Below are 25,431 nucleotides of genomic sequence, written 5' to 3' on the forward strand. Positions count from 1 at the left end.
ATTTTTTTAAATAACTGGTTACAAACACTCTATAAGATGATGGTAACGTATTATAGGCGCATATATAGCAACATCATTGCATAATAATTGATTTTAAAAAGTGGATATTTTGGCCATTTTTCGATAAAATTCCTGTACAGGAATTTTTTCCAAAATTGGGCAAATTTCGACTCTTATTTTTTTAAATAACTGGTTACAAACACTCTATAAGATGATGATAACGCAATATATGCGCATATATAGCAATATTATTGCATAATAATTGAATTTTAAAAAGTGGATATTTTGGCTAATTTTTAAAAAAATCCCTGTACTATAGTACAGGGATTTTTTCCAAAAACGACCAAATTTCCACCCTTTTATTTTTCGAAATAACTGGTTACAAACACTCTATAAGATGATGATAACGCAACATATGCGCATATATAGCAATATTATCGCATAATAATTGATTTTAAAAAGTGGATATTTTGGCCATTTTTCAAAGAAATCCCTGTACTATTACAGAGTTTTTTTCCAAAATTGGGCAAATTTCGACTCTTTTATTTTTCGAAATAACTGGTTACAAACACTATAAATTGATGAAAACGCAATATATGCCAATATATAGCAATATTATTGCATAATAATTGATTTTAAAAAGTGGATATAAAAAAATGACAAAATTTCGCATAATATTTTGGCTATTTTCGAAAAAATCCCTGTACTATAGTATATAGATTTTGTACATCTGTTAGTATAACTGGTTACTATGACTTGGGTCCTAGACACGATAAAAAGATGATTGTCAATAAACAGTAAGTATGGGCTCTTCAAGAGAAGATTTTATTTCACAAATTCAGTTGGTTGACTTTTTAAAAAACTGACATTATTGAAAGTGTTTAAAACAGGATTGGATTTGAAGACAGGTTTGATTACACAAGTCTCTTATATTCATTAACATACAACTTTGAGGTCACTTGATGACATAGTGCTGAGGTCAAAGTTTAAGAGTTTTATGATACAAAAATATAAAAATATATTCCAACAACAGATTTCCTAAAGTTGTATTAACTGTCTTCAACTACGCAGTATTTTGAAAAAGTAAGCAAATATAAATTATTATAGTGATTGCATAGCTTTTGATCTACCTATGAGAATACAAGTTGTATATTTTCAATTAGTTAAAAACACTTTTAAAATAATTATATTGGAAAAACTAATTTGAATAAAATACTGAATCTCTCTAGCATGATTGATGGAAAAACTGTATTCTACTACTGCACAATCTATAAACTACTCTGCCAATGCAGCGTGAGATGGTAAAAAAGTCACTGTAAACCATAGCCTGATTTCAGCTCTTTCTAGCCAATTAGCACCATTTAATCCATTGGGGTAAAACTAGGGTATTAATCCCCGTATTGTTACCATTCACAAGTTAAAAAGTTACATACAAAGATTATTTTTTTTTTATTAATTTTTTTTTATTTAAAAGCACCATGTTAAAATCACTTAAAATATGTACGTCCCTAAACAATCTAATCAATTCGGCTAACTGAGACTCTTACTGACGCAGAAAGATCATCTCCTCCTGTAATTGATGGTAGTGGTCAAAAGAGTCTGGTTAATTTGAAATCTATGAGAAGCAAACTGCTCCAATTTCGAGGCCGAATTGTTGGTCTTGACTTCCGATATCAGCAATTGCTACATCAATGATGGGTAGTCGGGTGTTCTTCTTTGTGTTATATTCAAATACAGTCTTGGCCCAATCACCGGTAGGTTCCTACAAGAAATAAAGTATCAATATTTAGTAAATTCATTAAACAACTGATTTTACATAAATTCCCAAAAAGGAGACTTTTTACATCTGCAAAATGTAACAACTTGTAACCAGGTTTGCATAGTGTGAAGAAAATTAACTTAAGTTTGAATAAAAAGTGAACTTGCATTTTGTTCTGTACAATAAATTTAAAAGCTTTTGGAAACTTACTTTGCAGCCATCTTCAAGTACTGAGTATCGGAATTGTTTCTTGCCATCGGCGGTCAATTCAATTTCGCTGCTGGTCATCAATTTGATGGATTTGTCCAATTCATCATCAGCATCAGCATATCCGACAGAGTTCAAGCAGTTGAAGGTGATGTTCTGTCTGGCGTTGCTAGTAAGAAGTCTCAAGAAAGCCATCTGGGCTTGGTCGGCGTATGCGAATTGGTATCCTCCCTTCATGTCACTGAAGTAAACGCTCTTGGCTTTGCCAAGGTAGTATTGGGCTCGTGGTACGGTTCCCTCTACCGGGGCTACGCAAGTCTCCATTGTTTTCTTGTCACAGTATACTTCAAAGGCATCTGATGAGCATCCCTGGTTAGGATCAATGAAGTATTTGCCTACAGGAGAAGAAGATAATAATATATTATATTAATTTATTTATTTAAGTACTATAATATTAATATTAATAAAACACTGTTCTGTCAGGCTTGCTGTAATATGTATTTGCTTAATCAACAGTGTAGCATGTTTAGCTCTGTCTACACTATCAAACTAGTTTTGCAAATAAAGGGTGATATGGTAGTGATATGACATCATCATGTCCATATAAGGGGTGGAGGCAGAAAAGCTTGTGGTGTCTTACCGCTTGGGAGGTCTGGGTAGCATTGGAAGAGGTCTTTGCATGTTCTTGCTGGACTAGCCTTGGTTCCAAGTGGAGATTTGATGGCCTGGATCTGGTAGTTCAATGATCGGAGAGCTCGGAGGATCTCAACATCTGAAAGCTCAACATTTTCATCATTGGCCTGATCAGCATACTGAAAGGTAATAACATTATTTGTATTAAAAACAATGGTACATTATATAGTTAATATATACTTAGATTTGTCTTTTCACATTCTTCGAAAACATTTAAACAATCCATAACAATTTCTTTACATGTATAATATCTATTACTACACAATCTATAAACTAAATGAACTAAGCTACAGTTTTAGTATGTTTCATAAGTAAAACCTGTATAAGGGTAGGTGTTAATTACAATCACTTTATTTCACACAACTCCATGTTACAACACAGAAGAGGCCAGGGGCGATCATGCTTCAAACCCCTAATTTTTACAAAAACATTTTGTAGGAATAGTTTCCGTACACATATACAAGGTTTGTGAAACCTAGTCAAATTTTGATTGCAATGACAACCCAAGGTTTATAGAAATTATAAAAAACTAAAGCAGTAGCACAATATTTTAAAACATTGCTTAAAATATCTACTCTAAGTGTACTACTACAAACATTAAAATATTGCTTCCAATTTTATTTAACATTAATACAATAAAAACAGATTAAATCATATGTATAAGAGATATGTACAAAAAATTACAGTGTAACAAAAACTATCTAGAATACGGTACCAGCAATGACATGAATTGGGACAATATAGCGTACACTTGTGTTAAGCTCGACAACAATGCACAGGTCACATATTAGGGACATTTATAAAACTTACAGGCTGGTCCCCATATAGATACCCTGATGGATCAGTGTTGCCCTTGGTTGAACTTGACGCCAATCTCGCTAAGTATGCAGATGCATATGCATTCTAATTTTATAAGTATACAGGAAAAGAAGGATAGGTTAATATGAAGTATAAAAATTTATAATCCGATACTTACGTAATATTCTCCCATACTGGGTCCCTTTGGTGCGCTCTGTGGGTAGACTGGGGCTCTGTAACCGTACTAAAAAAATCCACCATACATGTTATATTTGTATTTCAGTATAATAACATTTAAGCCCAAAGAGTATGTAGTTATAACTGCAGCATATTAGTACATATCTATTCATTACTATTGATGTTAAAACATAAATATATGTATAATATGTATATAGTAGTAAATTATAATTAAAATTATCTCGCCATTTCTTTTGGGAATATATATATTTATAGTATAAATTATAATAATACTTTACATAATAGAAATATTTAAATGTAATATTAAAAAAAAAAATAATAAAAATATCCAACTTACAGCATCTCCTGAGGCACCCTGAAATCAAGCAAAAACAACAATTATTTAAAAAAAATACAATAACATATAATATGGTTTTCAATACTTAAGCAGTTTTTGAATAAATACTATGAACAATTATGAAAAATGAAACTTACTGGTGGACCTGGAGGTCCTGGTGGACCAGCTGGACCTGGGGTACCATCTGCACCTCGTGGACCACGGGCACCAGTGCTACCAGTTCGTCCTTGTTGACCTGGGTTACCAGCTGGACCGCTGCTACCTCGGGAACCTGGTGTTCCTCTAAGACCTGGGGATCCAGACTCACCAGATGAGCCAGTTTCTCCTGGGGGTCCTTGTGGTCCTGGAAGACCTGGAGCTCCCATCATACCTGGATGTCCTTTGTGGCCCTAAAGAAAAATAATTGTTTTTATTACCAAAAATATCTTCAAAATTTCTATGTCAGTATTTTTATAATAAATTGTAATAGTATGCTTATGTTAAACATAATACAGCAAGAACAATATAAATAATAAAGATAATATTGAAAATTAGGTAGACTTACAGCAGCACCTTGAGCGCCTCTAGCACCTTGAGCTCCTGGGGCACCAGCTGGACCCTAAATTGGAAAAAACAGTTTTAAATTTTAATATTTGAATTTCTAAAAAAGGTGTAAAACATTTATAAAATATAATTTAAGCAAAGAAATCTGTTTTATACAAACAATTTGACTTTGTATTCATAGTTTATTGATGAATGTGTAAGAATGATTTTTGCACTAAACCCAACTCGCTAATTAAACAAGTAAGATTGAAGTAAATACATACAGCTGGACCAACAGCACCACGTTCACCAGATGGACCGGAAGGTCCAGCAATACCTGGTGAACCACGGTCACCTCGTTCACCATCAGATCCTTGTGATCCTGGGGCACCTGGTGGTCCGGCAATTCCTGGGGCTCCTGAAACTCCTGGTGCACCAGCATCTCCCTTATCTCCTCTGGCTCCTTGTGGTCCTGGTTGTCCATCATTACCTGGTTCACCCTAAAGTACAAAACAAAAAAAGTGAACATCTTATCTAACGTCAAGTCAATTTAAGAAGTTAAAAGTAAAGTATTTGCATCTGACTAGGATATAACATGGAGGAATAACAACAACGGCAACAGCAATAACAACATAGATATTTATAATATCCAAAATGCAAACTTACAGATTGTCCTCGTTCTCCTTGCATTCCTGGCATACCAGCTGGACCTGCAGGTCCAGTTTGTCCTCTTTCTCCAGCAGGTCCTTGAGTACCTTGGGCACCACTATCTCCAGACATACCTGGAGCACCTGGAAGACCACGTACACCAGCTGGACCTGGCATACCCTATAAATTAAAAGGAGCAATTATTCACTAAACTTAAATTATTATCACTAAATCTGATTTAAGGCCTACTATGCAATCTAAAATATTGAACAGTACACCTCTTCTGCGTGTCCTGCAACATTTACTAAGTAAAAGAAAATATCTACATTAAATCAGGGAGATGTAAAATAAAAATTTTACATCTCCCTGATTAAATCAATCAATAGAGCATTTTTAATATAGTAATAAATATGTAGTATACTTACCAAAATACCTGAGGGGCCGGATTCACCTGGTCTTCCTGGGGAACCAGTCAAACCCTGAAAAGCAATAAACATTGAATTAAGTAAAACAAAACTGCACTTCCTTGACTATGCACTTAAGTATTATAAAAAAATTTAGGATTATGTCAATAATTATTAAAATATATTTCAAAATGTCATTTTTTTGTAATACTACTAATAATACTGTAAGTATTTTAAATACATACTTGTGGACCTGTATCTCCTTCATCTCCCTTGTCTCCTTCTTGGCCTGGTGCTCCTGGGGCTCCAAGACCACCTGGTCGTCCTGGGCTACCTGAATCTCCACGGGGTCCCTACAACAAAATGTACATGTAAATTAATAGTTTTCTAACCTTGTCATTAACAAGAGAATGTCTTTAGAATTGGTAAGCAAGGATTTTTAATAAACCAACGCATAGTGCCAGTTGTACACCTTATATCAACCTCTGTTGATGATGATGAGGGTTTTTTTTTTATGGTGAGGGGGTTCTGTGATGGCTAGGTAGCTCTTTGATGGGAAGAAGGCCCTGTTGTGGTGAGGTGATTATTTGATGACAAGGTTTCTCTTTGAGGGCGAGATCGCCCTGTTATGGTGAGGTGGCTATTTGATGAGAAGGTTTCTCTTTGAGGGTGAGATGGCCCTGTTATGGTGAGGTGGCTATTTGATGAGAAGGTTTCTCTTTGAGGGTGAGATAGCAAGAAACGACTTCAGAGTGTATTACTTACGGGTTGTCCATCTTTTCCTGGGGAACCAGTAGCACCAACAGATCCAACAGCTCCCTGATAACAACAATTACATAAATCATTACTGATGTAATAAAATATACAGTAGTTAATAATCTTAGTAATGAAATACAATCTACCTAACTGTGTAATGAAATTTTAACTTACGGAAGGTCCTTGTGGGCCGACAGGTCCCATTGGTCCTGGAAGTCCGGCAGCACCCTGTAAAACATTAAAAGATTGAATCGCAATTAAGTTTCCACAGTCAAAGAGGGAAAATTGATATATTAGTAATAGAACTCGTAAGTACAATGAATATTGATATTAATCAAACATATCAGTTTGTAATTTGAATTTTATCTGTAAAATTAACTAAATCAATCAATCAAATATACTTGTGATTAATATACTTACAACTGCGCCACCTTCACCTCTATCTCCCTTGGGTCCGGCAACACCTGGGGCTCCCTGAAATCAAAACATTTATCATTGTAAAATAAAAAACATTTCTAGATTTATTATAGATTTATTATACAATTTTAGGTAAAAAGTTTGGCATAAAAAAATATCTAGACCAAAAGGTTTTTTCAACATATTTAATATTATATCTTGGGGTGGGTCAAACTTAAAGTCTTTCTGACTTATATGACCCTCCCAAAATGATTACTTCATTATATTTTTTATCCTGTATGTTATTATATTGTGGAAATAAATTGAAATTGAAATTACTGTTTTTGTTATAAAATGTGATTTTTTTATATTAGTTATATACTTTACCTGGGCACCTGGGGCACCTGATTGTCCTGATGGTCCTGATGGGCCAGATTCTCCACGTTCACCAGTTGCTCCAGAGTCTCCCTTTCGTCCTTGTGCGCCAGCTGGACCCTATCATAGTTAAAAATTTAGAAGATTATATTATGGATAATGTTGCTATTTTTTGTAAAATTCTGTACAGTAAAAAAGAATGGTAATTAACTATTTGTTTTTACTGTACAAAATGATATAATTTATAGGTTGAAAAAACTAAACTAAAACAATGCATTATGTTATAAACATTTAAAAATTATTAAATTATACTATGTAATCACAAACAGCATACACTACGAGATTTTATTATGTAAAAAAGCATAAACTACAACATTATACTAAAGCATAAACTACAACACTATACTAAAGCATAAACTACAACACTATACTAAAGCATAAACTACAACATTATACTAAAGCATAAACTACAACATTATACTAAAGCATAAACTACAACATTATACTAAAGCATAAACTACAACATTATACTAAAGCATAAACTACAACATTATACTAAAGCATAATCTACAACATTATACTAAAGCATAAACTACAACATTATACTAAAGCATAAACTACAACATTATACTAAAGCATAAACTACAACACTATACTAAAGCATAAACTACAACATTATACTAAAGCATAAACTACAACATTATACTAAAGCATAAACTACAACATTATACTAAAGCATAAACTACAACATTATACTAAAGCATAAACTACAACATTATACTATGTAAAAAAAGGAAAATTACAACATTATAATAAGTAATCACAAAAGAACAACAAAGTATATTACAACTACTTTCATCATCAGAAGTTCAACAAAAAATAGTCCTCAAACATCCTCATCCCTAAACTATGTTCTATGTATAAGCAACACAAGCTGACAAGATTTCTGATATAAATTGTTATCTTACTAAGAATTATATATTCCTCTAAACAAAGCAAAGATAGCAAAAAACCTAGATATTTGTGAGACAACTAAAAGCGCAATAAGAACATAGGTAAACTACAGGTGTACTTGTTAGCAACATACGCAAACTGCAACGGGTGTACGATACATTTAAACTAGGCCATCCACTTGTTAGCAACATACGCAAACTGCAACGGGTGTACGATACATTTAAACTACGCCCTCACACTTGTTAACAACATACGCAAACTGCAACGGGTGTACGATACATTTAAACTAGGCCCTCACACTTGTTAACAACATACGCAAACTGCAACGGGTGTACGATACATTTAAACTACGCCATCCACTTGTTAACAACATACGCAAACTGCAACGGGTGTACGATGCATTTAAACTACGCCCTCACACTTGTTAACAACATACACAAACGGCAATGGGTGTACGATACATTTAAACTAGGCCATCCACTTGTTAACTTACGCGTTTACCAGTGAAGCCTTGACGGCCTGCTTTTCCTTGTAAACCTGTTTCACCCTGAGGGAACACACGAAGAAAGAGATCAAAATAAAGTGAACTTAAAATACATAATAAATCTTAGTTGACTTACTGGTGGTCCCATCATACCAGTCTGTCCCATTGGTCCTGGGGCACCGCCTTCACCCTGGAGAACAAAGAGTCAATGTTAATTAGTTGGATGTCAATCAATATAAGTAAGATATGAAGACTTGAGAATTAGGATGAAATGGTTAAAAGAAAATAGTGAAGTAAACAATGCTTGAAATGAATAGTATGAGGAAAAAATAAAAGAAAACCTGGTGAGATAACAGGACATGAATTAAGATGAATCTAAAGAAAATGTAAACAAATGAAAATTAAATAAAAATTAAATAGATAATTATTGATAGAAAGTATGAAATATTAGTAAAATTCAGGAAAATAAAATATGTTTAAATAAGTTAACAGTAAGCAATGATTTACACTAAACAAAAATTTATAAATATATTTAATTGTAAAACGCTTAAATCTATATTTCAAACTGAATTGGATAACTAAACAAATTCCAAAGCATACTATTAATATTATATTATTATAAAATCATTACAAATACAAGTAAAACATTTGTAACCCAAGACCAATATTTAAAACTAAAACATGGAAAATTATTTTAGCAATTGAAATTGAGCCCCAACAAAACAAAATCTATCTACATTTCATGGTTAAGTTTACCTGTTCTCCTCGGCTTCCTGGGGCACCATATGGACCTTGTTCACCAGCATCTCCCTTCTCACCTGGAAGTCCCTGGGCTCCGTTTGGTCCCATTGGTCCAACTGGACCCTAAAACAATTGTAAAGGTAAAGCAAACTTTACATTCTATGTTCACTATCAAACTATTGTTATTTGTTTTTGATATTCTTTAAATAATTAATGTTCTTTGATTAGTAGTTTTTTTAAATGTTCAAAAACTGAAGAGCTTTAAAATAGGTATCAATATAATACTGTTACATATATATGTAAATAATATTTGTATCTATTTCTTTGATTGATGTTATGATGATAATTATTTATACAAAATAAATTTGTTTACTAACTCGTTCACCAGCTTTTCCTGCTGGACCTGCTGGTCCTGAAGATCCTCTTTCTCCTTGTGGTCCTCTACCTCCTGCAATACCAGCTGGACCTCTTTCTCCTTGTACACCACTCAAACCTTGTGGGCCTGGTTCTCCTCTTGCTCCGGATGGACCTGGTGCTCCTTTCTGGCCATCAGATCCTGAGCTACCTGTTCGTCCTCTTAGACCAGCAGCTCCTGGTGATCCAGCAACTCCTCGTTCTCCTGGGGAACCTCGTTCTCCTCTTGGTCCTTGTGGTCCTGATTGTCCAGTCTCTCCCTTAGCACCACCTTCACCTGGGGGTCCAGCTTCACCTGGGGCACCTCCTGGACCTGGGCTTCCCATGAAACCTTGTTGTCCTGGAGAGCCTGCTGGTCCTCTTTCTCCTTGTGGTCCGGCAGAACCGGCTGGTCCTGGTGGTCCTGGGTTTCCAAGTTTACCTGGCTCACCCTAATAATTTAATTAATCAAAGCAATAAATTAAGAAATCAAATAGTATGTATTGGAACAACAAATGTATACAGTATCATATTAATTGGAGATAAATTTATAAAAAAAAATAACTTACTCCTGGTCCTGGCGCACCTCGTTCTCCCTGTGGTCCTTCTGGGCCAGAATCACCCTAGAAGACAAATACTATTTTATCAGTAATACTGAAAACATTTATAAACATATATGAATACATTAACAACAAACAGAAGGAACTCTAAAACACCAATAACAATGTAAAACAAAGATATATACATGTTGTATCAAAGTATTTTAAAATGTATTGGTTTACTTACAACATCTCCCTTAGATCCTGGAAGTCCAGCAAGTCCAGCTGGTCCTCGTTCTCCTTGTGGTCCTGGGCTACCTGGGCGACCATCATCACCTCCTGGACCTTGTGGTCCTGGCTTTCCATCTCGTCCTTCCTTTCCTGGAGATCCTGGCATACCACGTGGTCCTGGAATACCGGCTTCACCTTGTCGTCCTTGGTCTCCTTCAGCTCCTTTCATTCCTGGTTCTCCTCTGGCACCACGTTCTCCTTGTGGTCCAGCAGATCCTGGTGCACCTCCTGGTCCTGGGGCTCCACTTGGTCCACCTGGTCCTCGTTCTCCTTGTGGTCCACTTGGTCCTTGAGGTCCTGTAGCACCAGTTGCTCCTCGTTTGCCATCATCACCAGCATCACCTGGGGCACCAGCTGGGCCACCTTCTCCTCTCATTCCCTGTGGTCCCATCTCACCTCGTTCTCCTTGAAGACCTTGTGGGCCAGTATCTCCTTTGCCACCAGCAGCTCCTGGTGCTCCAGCGGGTCCTGGTGTTCCTCGTGCTCCTTGGAATCCTGGTTGTCCTTGTGCTCCAGCGGGGCCAAGTTCACCCTTAGCTCCAGCAGCTCCATCTCTTCCTGGAACTCCAGCTTTTCCTGGTACACCTGGTTGTCCTCCTGGGCCTCGTTCACCACGGGCTCCCTGTGATCCTGGTTGTCCTCTAGCTCCTTCACTGCCAGCCTCTCCTTTAGCTCCTCCTGGTCCTGGGAATCCTGGAGATCCAGTGGCACCAGATGGACCCTGTTAAAACAAAATTTAAAATGCATTTAAAGGTGAACAGGGTTATGTTGTAGCTATCAAGTTGGAAAACCATTATTTTGATATCATATCAAATCAAAATGAAATGAAATAATGAATATTTTAAAAAGAAATGAAAAAATACACTTACTGGTGAGCCTTGGCTTCCTGGGGCACCATCTTCACCTCGGGCACCCTATTATAAAGCAAATTATATACATAAGTCAGCTACAAATGTTATACAAATCAACACAATAAACATAAATATTTTATATATATATATAATTCATTTATTGGAAAGGCTAAAGAAATGAGAGTAAGTTACTTACTGGGGAACCTGAAGCACCTGATCGACCTCGTTCACCTGGAGCACCACGGGCACCCTAGAAGATAAAAAAGTACAATGTTATACAAAACAAGAAATCTATATCTTATTTAAATTTATTACAATATTTGTATGTAAATTTTATTCTGTCCCATGTATGATAGGAATTCATTCTTCTTTAATATAAAGGTTAAAGGTTAAAGGTTAAGCTAATATTTGGATACTAAACTATTTATTAGTTATTTTATTCAAAATGTTTGTATTCTATCTAAATTGATGGAAAATGACTCGATAAGAGATAAGTTCCAGTTTCACAACTTTAATGAAGAGTAATGTAGAACTTACTGGGGCTCCTGAAGCACCTGGGGCGCCTGATTCACCATCAGAACCTCGTTCACCTGCATTTCCTTTGTCTCCCTTGGCGCCTCTCATTCCCATGAAACCCTGAAATATAGCAATATTAAAATTAGCACAGAACACAAGAATTTACAAAAACAAGAAAAGCTATAGTTACAGAGATGAAACAAACTTGGATCTTTCTTGCGTTTTTTTTTATAAATGAATATCATTTTAATCGTACTATTATTATTTATTAGTTGAATTTTGTATTATTTGTCATTTGAACATAATTTAATTGAATTTGCGCAATATAAATGAATAGATTATTATTATTATTAAAATACACATTTGTATAAGTATGACTCAAACCATTTTGTGTTACTTACTCTGTGTCCCTTTGGTCCGCTCATTCCCATTGGTCCTGGCATACCACGTGGTCCCTTTGATCCAGATGGACCCATTGGTCCTGGTGAACCATCTCTACCATCATCACCAGAGTCTCCTTCACGTCCCTGAGGTCCTGGTGGTCCCATTGGTCCGGTGGTTCCCTAAAATGTCAACAGCATATATCAATAAACATACACACTTTAGAGCTTGCTTATATGCACTATATAAGAATGAACTATTATCATTATTATTAAATACAAAAAGGGGGATATGAAAGCCAAAGTTATATGGAAAATTAGTTTTAACAATGTGTCTTCTTAATGATCATAAGACTGCTATGTTGAAAAGGCTGCTGGAAATGGTATTTAAAACTCATAACTTTATTAGATATTAAAACTGAATAATACTTATATCTTTCAATTATATGTCTTACTTTGAATTAAAATGTGTGTAGTAAACGAATAAAAGAACAAATAAACTTACAGGTTGTCCAATATCACCAGATTCGCCAGATGGTCCAGCAATACCTTGGGGTCCCTACAATGCAATTACAGAATACATAATTATAGTATTTAATGTAAGACAACATTTTTATTTTTATTTTCATTCATTTATGATTTATTATATATATAGTAAATATAAAATAGTTGTAGTTGTTTAATATTACAATCATCACTAAAAGAAAAAAAAATGTAAATTGTAATACTTACTCGGATACCAGCTGGTCCTGGGGGTCCTCGTGGGCCTGGGGGTCCAGCCTAGAGATTTAATGAATTGTATTATTTATAAAAATAATCTTTTTAAAAATGTTTTGTTTTTATTTAATAAAGAACAAACTGTCCAGATTTTTTATGAAATAAGAAATCAAATGCAATAAGCTTTTTAAAAAGGGGTCAAAAGTAAAATTTAAAATTTAGAAGAGAGTGATTGGTCCAATTTTGTAAACTACAGTAAATTTATTACAAACTGATTAAAATCATAAAGAAGTAAAATCATAGTCAGATTAATATTATATATAATACAGTATATTATCTTGTTTAAAATCTGGTATTCTGGACAGATAAGTCTTTAGAATTTAAATTGTTATTTTAAGTGTTAAAACAGTTGAATATCATTCACTTAGTTCAAACAAATTAAACATTGATTATTGGATTGGAAAGATTAATTGATGCAAAGAGTCATCATTTACTAAAAAAATATTATAAAAGTTGGATAAGTGTAATATGAAAATAAAAAATTGCAATTGTGTTAAAACATGAAGCAGTTAGTAAAGTGAGTAGAAAGCTAGGCAGTTAGGGCAAAAATGGCAAAAGGCTTCCTACTTTCTAGGAGTTTTATGTGGTTATTAGATCAGATCAGATCAGATCAATCTATATTGTTTTGGCCACAGTGATGCATTTGCCATTTTCCCCCTAACTGAGGGGCATACACGTAATGGTCTTAGATCAATAAGATCTCATTTATATAATTTTTCTACAATTTAACAGCAATGATTATTATTTTTAATGCAATACTAACAACTCCAGAAAAACAAGTCTATTTGACATGCGTTCATTTTGAAGTTTTCACTAAATGTTTAGAAATTATGGAAATAATATTAGTGTTAATGATAATATTTAATGGTTCCAGAAGAAAAAAGTTTAAATTTCATTATTAATTGTTATGCAATTTAACTGCAATGATTATTCTTTTTTTCTTTAACACACAATTCCAGAAAAAAGTCTATTTGACATGCGTTAATTTTAAAAGTTGAATTTATTGTTAAATATCTATAATTTGTTGTAAAACCTTAATGAATTATTGTAATTTGTTGTCACCTAATCTAAATCTAAGAGTGATGAATCAAAGATTGCACAAAAGGAGAAGGGGGAAATCCCGAATCTCGTCTCCCTGCTTCCATCCGGACATTTCCTTACAATATTTGGTTGCATCTCTTTTACTTATCTGATATTCCAATGCACTATTCATTCATTCACAAGACAAATCCAAGCACAAGTAAATGGGTTAGTAGCGTTACAAACACTTACAACTTGAGCCTGTGCGTAGCCGAGGGCACCACCGTACATTGGGCCGGGTCCTTTGTATCCGAAACCACCTTGGGCGGCGCTAGCGACAACCTAAGGCCGTGTTTAAGAGGGGGAAGCAACAAAAATAAAACGGTGAATACATAGTTTACACAACAACTGACTTACAGTAACGGCACCTAAGTTTCCGTAACCAGCATAACCGGATGGGTATGCGGGTCCTTTATATTGGCTGGTCTTTCCAACGGTGGCTGCGGCAACTACTTGTACCTGTAATACAAAGCATACTCATCTGCAATATACTGAACTCTGACTACAATTATCCCGAGAGTCAACAGAAATATTCTGGACAGCTAATGATTATTCAATTTTTTTTAACAGTTTAAAATTTGTTTGTGAATTGTTGATTCTTATTAATAATTTAATAACTATTTTATTTATTTAAAAATACAATCAATGATATTGATTTGAACATTTTACGAATATATTAAAACAAATACATCGATAACTTTTATATTGTATTGTATTTAAATGGTTTACAAATAAAATAAAATAAAAATTGTTTTCTTTGTTCTACCTCTCCTGGTGGTCCTGGTGGTCCTGGACGTCCTGGGTTACCTGGTGGTCCTGGGAGACCATTCAAACCATCAATACCATTGTCTCCCTATTAAAAAAAAAAACAATACAATGTCATTTTGATTAAAAGTGTAAAATTGCAATAAAATATTGTTTGCCCATTAAAATTTGTTTTAAAATCAACATTGCAACTCTAGATCTATTGAAGGTGGAAACCTGTAATAAAAATGAAATATTAAGATTAAAATATTAAGATTAAAATATTGTAATTAAAAAGCCATAAGGTGTATTTGTACTTACTCTTGATCCTGGGTTACCAGAGGAACCTCTTGGTCCTGTAGATCCACGTCCTCCCTAGAGTCAAAGAAGCTTTCAAGTTAGCACAAAAACCCCACAAACATAAACCCTAGCAATTTGTTACCATTACATTCGTTGCAAAAACCTAAGTGTTGTTTCTTATTAGATTTGTAAAGTTTAATATTATATTAAAAATATTGTATAAACTTATAATATTTACATACAGTATTTTAAATTTTGCTGAATTAATTTGCTTAATGGGAATTTTCTTGAGGACTCTAAAGTATTATTATCTTACTTTAATACCTTTAATGTATTATACACTTTTAGTTGAATTAGGCATAAATAAATAATAAATATCTAACATATATTAAAAACGCTTAGCAAAGAAATGGCATGACTATGTGGAATATCTTATTCTAGCTAATCATTAGGACTACTATCGCAAGATGCTTTTACACACACGCGGCTAATCCATCGCTTGAGATTGGTCAAACCACTTTGCGTTGCGTTACGTACTGGCGTTGCGTTCTAGTGGGAACCAAGCTTAAGCAAGAGTTGCTGCAACATTCAATCAGGTCAGTCAGTGTTGACTTTAATACCACAACTATGTACAATTGTACTTTAAAACATGATTGTTTTAATCATATTACAATTGTAAATAGTTGTAATATACATGACACATGGATGGAAATTAAAGAAATATTTGAATACAATTTAGAAATCTGTATAACTAGATAATATAATTATAAATTTAAATTTTTAATTAATTTAAACCTGATGTGAATTAATACATTATGCACTACTTATTTTTATCTTGGACTTTTTCTCACAGATTAAGTAACAATTATTTGATCGTTCTAATGGATGTTTTGGGACAATTTAATTGTTTTTTGTTAATCAAAATTCCATCCATGTGACAATAATACCAATTGTTACCAACTTACTGGAGAACCTGGAGCTCCTGGTGGTCCAGCAGGACCCATTGGTAGCTACATTAAGTAGGAATAAAAATAAGAAAATACAAATTAAATAACAATGTATTAAACTCACCGCTGGTCCTGGTGGTCCAGGTGGACCTTGGACTGGTTGAAACTGTTAGAAAAGATGCAAAAACATAATATGTTTGTCCCAACACAGATCAAAATGATAAAACCCCATCAGATAAATGTTTGACAATTGGAAAAATTGAAGAATTTTATAATTAGAATTGCACTGTAGTTTATTTAAAAGTGTACAGTATGAAATTTTCCAAAACATATTTTATTACTTATTAGTTAAAATTCCAGTTCAAGTTTGAATTTTATTATCAGAATTGCATTGTGGTTTATTTTAAAATTATTTGAAAATTTTCCAAAACATATTTTATTAATGATTAGTTAAAATTCCAGTTCAAGTTTTAATATTTCAATTTATATTCAAAATAATTTTTTTTTGGATTCTAAAATTTTGATCTGTCATGGAATTTCCTACTTTTTGACACTCAAGGTAAATGCACTATTTTAATCTAATTTTATATTGTTGATTAGTTAGAAATTATAATTAATATTTAAAATTAACGCCTTGAGTGTCAAGCTACAGAGTTCTTGAGTGGATGCGGAATGTGCAGATGAATGTAACTCGTTGACTGACCCCTTCATCTTTATCAATAAATAATAAACAGTGTCTCCTCTTAAGTATTTTCCAATATTGCATTTTTGTACATTTTAAATGATTTTTTGGTTTGAATATAGCCAATTATTGCATATTATTGGATATTAAAAATTGGAATACTGTCAGGAGTAGACACTTTACAATCAAACTTATCATTAATTTACTATTTAAACAACTAGAAGCCTACATGGTCCTATGATACACTATATAACCTTACCACTAGAGTAACTATTTAGGCAATGCTATTGTATAATAGATTATAGTACAATTTGAAATGGTTTATTAAAGTAGTACAGCATTTTAAATTTCGTCCACCATTTTAAAATGTCTAGCACTCCTTTCACTAAATGAGCAAAACTTTGGCGACACTCCTAAGTTTGATATGAAATTGGTATAGTGCCACCCCCCCCCCCCCCACTCCCTCAAAGATGACTTCAATAGCATATCCTTTACAATGATTTCCTATAGATTACTCTATTTAAATACTGTATTCAAATTCTAACATTGATAATCGTTCCTTCAAACTGGTTATTTCCTAAATTGATAAACTAATGTTATATTTATTTCATACTAAGATTTCATTAATCAAATATTTTTAATAATTTATTTAAAACTAATTTCTGCAAATAATTATTATTTAAACAAAATCCAAAAGTGATAACAATTTTAAAAGCAGGGTTTGAATTTTGGTGATTTTTTCTCATTTTTAAAGATTTTCTCAACTTCACCATAAATTTCCAGTATGTCACTGACATATTTGTTTATATTTGTTTGAAAATTTATATAATAAAAAATGAATTTGTTGTATTAATTCTAAACTTTTCAATAGAAAAATTATTTGCAGATTACATATCTAGCCCTATACACATTTATAATTAATTATTTTAAGTTTGATTTCTCCTAGAAATATACCATTAAAAATAAATAGTCTCTGAATTAAAATATTATTAAAACTAAACTAATCCTAAACTAGGAATGGTTTTTGCTAATTACCAAATTAAATGCTTTTTCACTTAATAAAATTCAAATAATATCGCATTGGAGCTTTTTGTGAATTATAAAGCAGCAGGCTTATAATAATGCTGGGCAACGAAAAATATATAAATCAGCATTTAATTTGTTTACATTTAATATCCTACTTAAATTACTCATTTAAAAAAACCAACAGTGTTGATGTTTATGATATAAATTTCATTAAATTTTGCTTTTTCAAAAATTTGATATTTAACAATAATGTGGAATGATTTTGTAACAATTTATTTGTGGTTATATGGTATTGGATTTAATAGTCGATATAAATTTAATAATGAAATATTTACAATTTGAGTGTAATACGGTACAGAGTACTGTATAAATCTAAAAAAAAATATATTAAATTTGAGTGGAATATTTGTTTTAAAAAAACATCAACAGCTGCCGATTTCAAAACGGATAAAAACGAAGGGGTTCTTAATCGCAGAAGTTGCACTCACTGCACTTCCAAGTTCTGGAACTTCGCCGGGCTCGCCCTTTTGGCCCTTAGGGCCGGTTGGGCCAGTTTCTCCACCAGCGTCTCCTCGACGCGTACTACCCTGGAATATTAATATAATATAAGAAATTAGTACAAAGAATAAATCAACTTACTCCCCCTGGGAACATATTGTTGAGATCAGCAGGCTCTCCCTTCTGGCCCTTTATGCCAGGTGGTCCATCGGGCAATACCTGATAATATATAAAAGCATTGAAATACATAGAATACAACATGTGTAATTATGATAATGATGATAATGATGTTGATAATATGAGAATGATAATGACAGTTTAAAAATATGATCATGATGTTGACAATAATATGAGGAGAATTACAATCACAGTTTAAAAATATGATAATGATGTTGATAATATGAGAATGATAATCACAGTTTAAAAATTTGATCATGATGTTGACAATAATATGAGGAGAATTACAATCACAGTTTAAAAATATGATAATGATGTTGATAATATGAGAATGATAATCACAGTTTAAAAATATGATCATGATTTTGACAATAATATGAGGAGAATTACAATCACAGTTTAAAAACATGACAATCATGTTGATAATTATATGAGGAGAATTATAAATTACAGTTTAAAAACATTCATTATAATGAATAATATGTGATATATACATTTGTAAACAATTGTATATTAACATTACATTATGTATTTTAGATACTCAAATTAATCATTTATTTTTCTTTTAATATTGTTCAATTCAATATGAATAATAACCTGGGAAGGGCAAGTATTCCTTGCTCTTCCCAGGTTTTAATTAGCATGTTACCCTTCAAACTTACCTCTATAAATAGTTGAATAAACAGGAATCGGCAGCAATGGAGAGAGAGAGAGAGGAAAAATAAAATAATGGTTAAAATCAACATTTTCTATTGAAAATGCCACTGTATCCCTTGAGAGCAAAATGATACCTCATCGGACTACTCAGTATAGTCAGATGAAGTACCATTTGAAGTGTGTGATGACAATACCTGTTAATACATCTTAAAACATAGAGGAAAAAAAAAACATCTCTCAAAAAAGTCAGAATGTTTTACCTATTGAAAATAACTTACACTGCAAAAAAGAAGAGTCTCACAGCAAACTGCAATCGAAGATTGCAATTTGCTGCTAAACCATAGTCAGAATATACATAAACATTTTGGTCACATAATAAATTTAACTAAAAGATCTTAATACATTGTTTTCTTCTACTCGACTTAAACTTACGACTAGCAGGAGGTGCGCATTCTACTTTTGCACAACTAATGAGAGGTCCGCCCTCTAGTGTCATCTCCTCATTAGCTGGCGACAATTCAGCACAAAGATAATTATCGCCATTGCAATTTAAATCGGCTTGCTCAATAGAAGCCTCAAGGCCTCTGAAAACTGTTCTTCTTCCTGCTGACAGTAAACGTCCACTCTGGTCAGGAGAGAGCACTTGTGAGTCTTTGATCTCTCTGACTCCAGACCCATCTCTGTATCCTGCAACGAATGTAGTTACTTTCCATTGATTATCCAACAAAGCATCTGCTCCGGTGCTGTCCAATCCTAAATCAAAGTCAAAGTCCACCTTGGTCTTGTTAAGACCAATTATGGGTGAGCTTTCCAATGTAATATCAGTATCGTATACTTTGACGCCTGCAAGATACAATAAAACAATTCTGTTAGCTGTTGTTGTTAATATGTTGTATTTTACAATGATAAAATGGTACAATTTAGTACCAATAGTTGGCTAGTTTTTCAGCTATCAATCACTCTTTGCTGTATTTTCACTTCAATGTACTAAGATTGAAGATGTTAATAAACACTTCAATGTAATCAATGTTAATCTAAAATTGGCTGGGAAGGACTAGTGACACCTCAAAAACATATATTTAAAATCAATCACATCAATCAGCTGAAGATTCCTCAGACAAGAATGCATAAGCAGTAACATTTTCAATAATGTTTATTTTGTCCCCAAACAAATAATAATCGATGAATGGAATGTCAAATATCAACATTGATGGGTAAACTGGAGAAATTATACAAACATAACTATAAACCGGGTCAACCGGCTCAGCTACTGGGTCAACTGGCTAAGCTATAGTGACTGGTCTCCCCAATTTCACGGTTTTTTGTTATGTGTATACTGAAATAGACCGAATAAATAATTAAATGAAATGAAAGAACATTTACTCACCAGCACAATTAACCTGGTTAGCAGCGACTAATCGGTTTTTGGCAGTCAAAGCATAATCTGGATCGGCATTCGGTCCTTTCTTCAATTCTGTGCAAATGTATTTCATCTTTTTGCAGCTAATGCCTTCCATACTGTAATCAACGTATACATCGCCAAAGTCAATCTTGCGATTGCTCGTTCCTTTAGGAGCGATTCCTTTGCGTGATTCATATGATGTGAAGACGTTGGTTTTGGGATTGAGTTTGGGTTCCTGACAATCTTTGGTTTCACTACCAAAGACATCCAACTGCCAGAGGTCATCTCCTTCCAAACTATTGGATTCATCAGCAGGTAAAGCTGCAACATTCAGGTATAGACTGTTTCTTGGTTTGTTCTCAACAACATTTAAACCTGATGGAAAAACTGGGCGTGTCTGCAACTCTTCCATTACAATACCTGAAAAACACCAAACAATGTAAACATCAATAGGAGTTTCAATTCTATGATTTTAATCACTTTGAAAGGTATATTACATATTTATTCATAAGTTTGGAGACTATGCTACTAGTCAATTTAAGTCTTTTTCTCTCTTGTGCAACAACTTTTATTAATTTATATTAACAATCGTATACATGATATTTCGTATATCAACACAACAACACACAATACTACTGAAAATAATAATATTATTGAAAATTCAGTTGGTAAAATTTAAACATCTAAAACAAGTCAATTTAATTCTTTGTTGTTCAATTGTAAAATGTTGTTAAATTCAAAAACTAAACTCACCATCTGGGCACTCCTGCAACTTGCACTTCTTGATGGTTTTCTCGTCTGGCTTTCCTGGTCTCTTCACTTTGAAGTTAAAGTCTGTGCTTGGGGTTGGTGCCTTTGACAACTCCAGGCAGGCATACTTGTACTCACCGCATCCCAATTCTCCGAAGTTATACTCAACTGGAATGTTTGGAAAATCAACACCTCGCCCTGGAGTAAGATCTTGTCCTGAATTGTAGGTGTTCAAAATCTGAGAAACTGGGTTTAATTCATCACCAGTTCCGTCTTCATTTTTGCTGCCAAAGAGTTTCACTTGCCAGAGATCATCACCAGATACTGCAGCTGAAGTGACTGGTGCAACAGCGTTTGCGTCAATTCTCACTTCTGATGGTCTGTTTCGGTTAATCTCACCATCCATTGTCCAATCAAAGTCCTCAACAACAACGCCTAGTAATAATAATTACCAAAATTAGTTTCAAAATGGCATTAGGATAGCAACAAAACAACAATTCAAATAAATAAGTTTACATTTTAACCACAGAGTATTTGAACAGCATTATTGAACAATTATATTCGTTTACTGTAAAAGAATAGAAAGTTTATTGCAAGAACGCAAGCATTTTTAACAAGATTATGTAACTATGTAAACTAAAATATATATTACAAAACTAATTCATATTATAGATAGAAAAATGTAATGTACCTTCACAATCTTTGTTGGGGTAACAACTTGTAAGGACTCTGTCATCGGGCTGAGTTGTCATGGCGAAGGCTGGTTGTGGTCGTGGGCCTTGATCAACTCTTGAACAGATGTATGGAACATCATCACAGGTTTTTCCACGCATGTCCAAGTTGCTGTCTACTGGGCCTAATGTCATTGGCTCTCCAGCAGTCAATGGTCTATCAGCTGAAGACTGTGGCATGTACACAGATTCTGGGCTAACCATTGGACCTTCACCGGATGGGCTCTGACTACCGAATGTTGTCATTGTCCATGATCGTCGACTGTCGGAACTAGCACCTTCTGGGCTTGACTCAACTGTTGTTTGGACACTGATAGGGTTGTTTTGTCTGCCTTCAACAAGACTTCCACTGACTGGTTCTGTGGCTGTTCCGGTAAGGACAACCTCTGTAAAAACAAGCAACATTTATTTTTGATTAAAAAGCAGTTTATTTTTTAGAATGGAGATGACCGGGGTATTAATATGTACAGAAGTTTCACAACATAAGAAGCTTTATAAATCCAAGATATCATTTTTTTATTATTTGTTATGTGGTTCAGTTTCTTGTAATGGAATAGTTGTCTTCCACATTTTTGGGATTTACAGAAACCTTTGTTCCGTTGAAATCATCTAAAATTGATTTAAACATTTGTTTTAGACTGCTGATTAAAATGTTCAATGAATAATATATCGGTCACTAATTTCATGTTTTACAGTACCTACCATTACAATCGGCTTCTTTGCAAGAAATCAGTCTGTCCTTGTCAGGTAGAGCAGTAAATTTGAAGTCTTTTGGTTGTGGATATTGTCCCTTTGTGAATTCCAAACACATATATCTATATGGAGAATTACTGCAACCAATACCTCCGATATCAAAATCTGTCTCTGTTCGTGGGAATTTCAATGGGTCACCAGCAGTAAGAGGGAATGCCTGTTCATCTTCACTCAATGTCTGTCGCACTTCTCCGAATCGATCTCCTGTTCCTTGAGCGTTACGGCTTCCGAAAACTCCAAGATTCCACATTCCATTTCCAGATATGCTGCGAGTGTCTGGCACGGTACTGATATCGGTTTTCAGCGTAATTGGGCTTGGTCGGCCAGGAACAACAGAGCTTGGTTCATAATCGACTTCCCAGTCCATGTCATCTACAACAACACCACGACAACGGTCCTCAATATTTACGCAATCTGTCAACTCATCTTCATCACCTCTAAACTTGAAGTCTGGTTTTGGTTTTGGTTTGGTACCTTTGTCTAGTCTAAAGCAGAGGTACTTGGCTTTGTTACAGTTGGCCTTCAGTAGGTTTGGATTCACTTCTACGTCTCCAAAGCTCATTCTTGAATCAGCTGGGTCAAGAGTTGTTCCTGACTTTGGTGGATCCAATACTTGTTCCTTGAAACCATATTGCCGTCCTGTACCATCACTATTTGGTGATACCCATTGTTGCATTTTCCACAGATTTTTGCCTTCAACACCAAGAGTGTCATAGGCTGGCGTAGCCTCAAGGTTTACTTTGATGGGGTTTGTTTTCGAGCCTTCTGTCACGTAAACATCGTCTTGATTTGGTGAAAGAACGGCATCAAGTCTACGCAAAGCCACAGCTATAAAAAAAACAATACAATATATTCATTAATACATGTTTTTAAGAGCTTATGCCTCTGGCAAATATTAAGAAATTTTCAAATTTTTTAAATGTCATCATAAAAAATTTATAATACAATTGTCTAACATTTTTTTATCAATAAATTTATCAAAATAATACTCTTGATAAAAAAGTGATAACGCATAATTCATCCATAAACCATAATAGACATTTTTATTCAATTATTTAAAAAAATTAAATGTAAATACAAATTAGTAAACAAATGTGAAACTTACAGTCTGAGCATGCTGGTTTCTCGCACTTGACCAGTGTGTTTTCTGCGGTGGCTTTCTCACCAATGGCAGCAAAGGCAAAGTCTGGTTGAGGGGCATCAGCCTTGGCATATTCCATGCACACATACTGCCCCTTTGAACAAACAGATCCCATATCAAAATCTCCTCCAACAACACCCAAAGGAAGGAATTGGCCTCTACCATTCATTGTCATGCCTTGTTGTTCTGGTGTAAGAAGTTGCTCTTTGTAACCAGATCGATCACCAGATCCATCCATGTTGTCACTTCCAAAGATTCCAACCTTCCATAAACCAGAGCCAGTTGCACCAGCACTTTCATAGTCAGATTCTACTCTGAAGTTGTTAGTAGATACAGGAGTTTCTCGTCCAATGATGTAATCACTACCTGCAACAGGTGGATATATGAGGTCTTTTGCAATAACACCTTCACACTGCAGTTTGGTACATTGTCTCAAAGACTGTTCATCTGGAACACCTTCAAGAACGTATACTGGATCGGAATTCTCATTTCTTGAAATCTCAACACAAGCATATTGCAGGTCAGCACACGCCTTGCCAGTTGTATCAAATGAAACTGGAATTTTCCCGTAGGCAAGATCGGCTGGCATCAAAAGATTTTGGTCTTTTTGCCCTGAGTTCAAGGAGTTGGGAATTACTGAATTCTGTACAGTGCCAGATTCATCCGGAGACAAGTACGTTTTGAGGTTCCACAGACCACTGCCAACCACGCCAGCACTAGTGGAGTCTGTTAGTCCAGTGACATCAAGAGTTACCTTCTGGTTCTTTTTGTCCGACTTTATCTTTCCATCAACAGCAAGCTGAGTTTCTCTAATTTTTACAGCTATCAAAAATACAAAATAAAAATCCATTTAATTACAATTCATAATATCTCCGACTGAAAAAAGCGAGAGATGGGAATATTATTTTTAATAAGTTCTTAATAAGTTAAGTTACTAATATTTATTTAATTTTCACCAGGCTGCATTGTTTTATTTGTATTGTTTCTAGTTTTAGATAACATACCTGCATTACAAGGCACTTCTTTACAAGACCTTAGGATTGGTTCATCTTGACCAAGTACAACCAAACTGTAATCCGGGACAGATCCATCTCCTTTGGTGAACTCAGCACATATATATTCTGTGCCATCACAGCCAACTGATCCTATTTCAAATTGTGTGTCAACATTAGGGTATTTCAAGTCAGGAAAACGCCTTTCGTTGGTGGTCATAGCTAGACCTTGTCCAGCGTCGTTGAGGGTCTGATAGGTGTAACGCTCTTTTTTACCAGAACCATCTTCGTTGCGACTACTGTACATTCCCAATCGCCAGAGATTCTGTCCGCCATTTAAGATCTGGCTTTCACGGTCAAATGTTACATTGGCACTTAACACACCAGGAGATTTTTGTCCGAAGACATAACTCTCTGGTTCGTAGTCCCATTCAAGACCCATCATGTAAACCTCTGAAACAAGAAAATTAAATTAAAGTCACACTAAATCAAAATAGATGGTAACAGGCTTTCTGAAATAAAAAACTGCCAG

At 34.2% G+C, this 25,431-nt stretch overlaps 1 protein-coding gene across 4 annotated transcripts in view; it reads right to left on the minus strand.

Moving 5' to 3' along the window:
• Window positions 1-802: 802 nt before the first annotated feature.
• LOC140041005 (uncharacterized) overlaps window positions 803-25,431 on the minus strand; it is a 41,588-nt gene continuing 16,959 nt past the window's right edge. For 2 of the 4 annotated variants that reach the window (XM_072087357.1, XM_072087354.1), the window contains 38 exons: window positions 24,912-25,352; window positions 23,872-24,729; window positions 22,716-23,594; window positions 21,974-22,399; window positions 21,286-21,717; window positions 20,518-20,952; window positions 19,563-19,973; window positions 18,438-18,517; window positions 16,109-16,153; window positions 15,165-15,218; window positions 14,866-14,952; window positions 14,457-14,558; window positions 12,975-13,022; window positions 12,748-12,801; window positions 12,264-12,425; window positions 11,884-11,982; window positions 11,543-11,596; window positions 11,365-11,409; window positions 10,452-11,216; window positions 10,235-10,288; window positions 9,650-10,117; window positions 9,288-9,395; window positions 8,668-8,721; window positions 7,106-7,213; window positions 6,743-6,796; window positions 6,497-6,550; window positions 6,332-6,385; window positions 5,812-5,919; window positions 5,588-5,641; window positions 5,181-5,342; window positions 4,799-5,014; window positions 4,537-4,590; window positions 4,130-4,381; window positions 3,993-4,010; window positions 3,636-3,701; window positions 2,607-2,778; window positions 1,970-2,361; window positions 803-1,762 (listed from right to left, as the gene is read on the minus strand). In XM_072087357.1, coding sequence (XP_071943458.1) covers window positions 1,616-1,762; window positions 1,970-2,361; window positions 2,607-2,778; window positions 3,636-3,701; window positions 3,993-4,010; window positions 4,130-4,381; window positions 4,537-4,590; window positions 4,799-5,014; window positions 5,181-5,342; window positions 5,588-5,641; window positions 5,812-5,919; window positions 6,332-6,385; window positions 6,497-6,550; window positions 6,743-6,796; window positions 7,106-7,213; window positions 8,668-8,721; window positions 9,288-9,395; window positions 9,650-10,117; window positions 10,235-10,288; window positions 10,452-11,216; window positions 11,365-11,409; window positions 11,543-11,596; window positions 11,884-11,982; window positions 12,264-12,425; window positions 12,748-12,801; window positions 12,975-13,022; window positions 14,457-14,558; window positions 14,866-14,952; window positions 15,165-15,218; window positions 16,109-16,153; window positions 18,438-18,517; window positions 19,563-19,973; window positions 20,518-20,952; window positions 21,286-21,717; window positions 21,974-22,399; window positions 22,716-23,594; window positions 23,872-24,729; window positions 24,912-25,352 — 8,072 coding nt within the window. In that variant the 3' untranslated portion in view covers window positions 803-1,615. Of the gene's footprint in view, window positions 1,763-1,969; window positions 2,362-2,606; window positions 2,779-3,635; window positions 3,702-3,992; window positions 4,011-4,129; window positions 4,382-4,536; window positions 4,591-4,798; window positions 5,015-5,180; window positions 5,343-5,587; window positions 5,642-5,811; window positions 5,920-6,331; window positions 6,386-6,496; window positions 6,551-6,742; window positions 6,797-7,105; window positions 7,214-8,540; window positions 8,595-8,667; window positions 8,722-9,287; window positions 9,396-9,649; window positions 10,118-10,234; window positions 10,289-10,451; window positions 11,217-11,364; window positions 11,410-11,542; window positions 11,597-11,883; window positions 11,983-12,263; window positions 12,426-12,747; window positions 12,802-12,974; window positions 13,023-14,291; window positions 14,382-14,456; window positions 14,559-14,865; window positions 14,953-15,164; window positions 15,219-16,108; window positions 16,154-18,437; window positions 18,518-19,562; window positions 19,974-20,517; window positions 20,953-21,285; window positions 21,718-21,973; window positions 22,400-22,715; window positions 23,595-23,871; window positions 24,730-24,911; window positions 25,353-25,431 lie in introns of all 4 variants that reach the window. The other 2 variants (XM_072087356.1, XM_072087355.1) reach the window with 2 other exon arrangements.

This window comes from Antedon mediterranea, chromosome 2 (genome assembly GCF_964355755.1).
Source record: "Antedon mediterranea chromosome 2, ecAntMedi1.1, whole genome shotgun sequence".
Taxonomy (NCBI): domain Eukaryota; kingdom Metazoa; phylum Echinodermata; class Crinoidea; order Comatulida; family Antedonidae; genus Antedon; species Antedon mediterranea.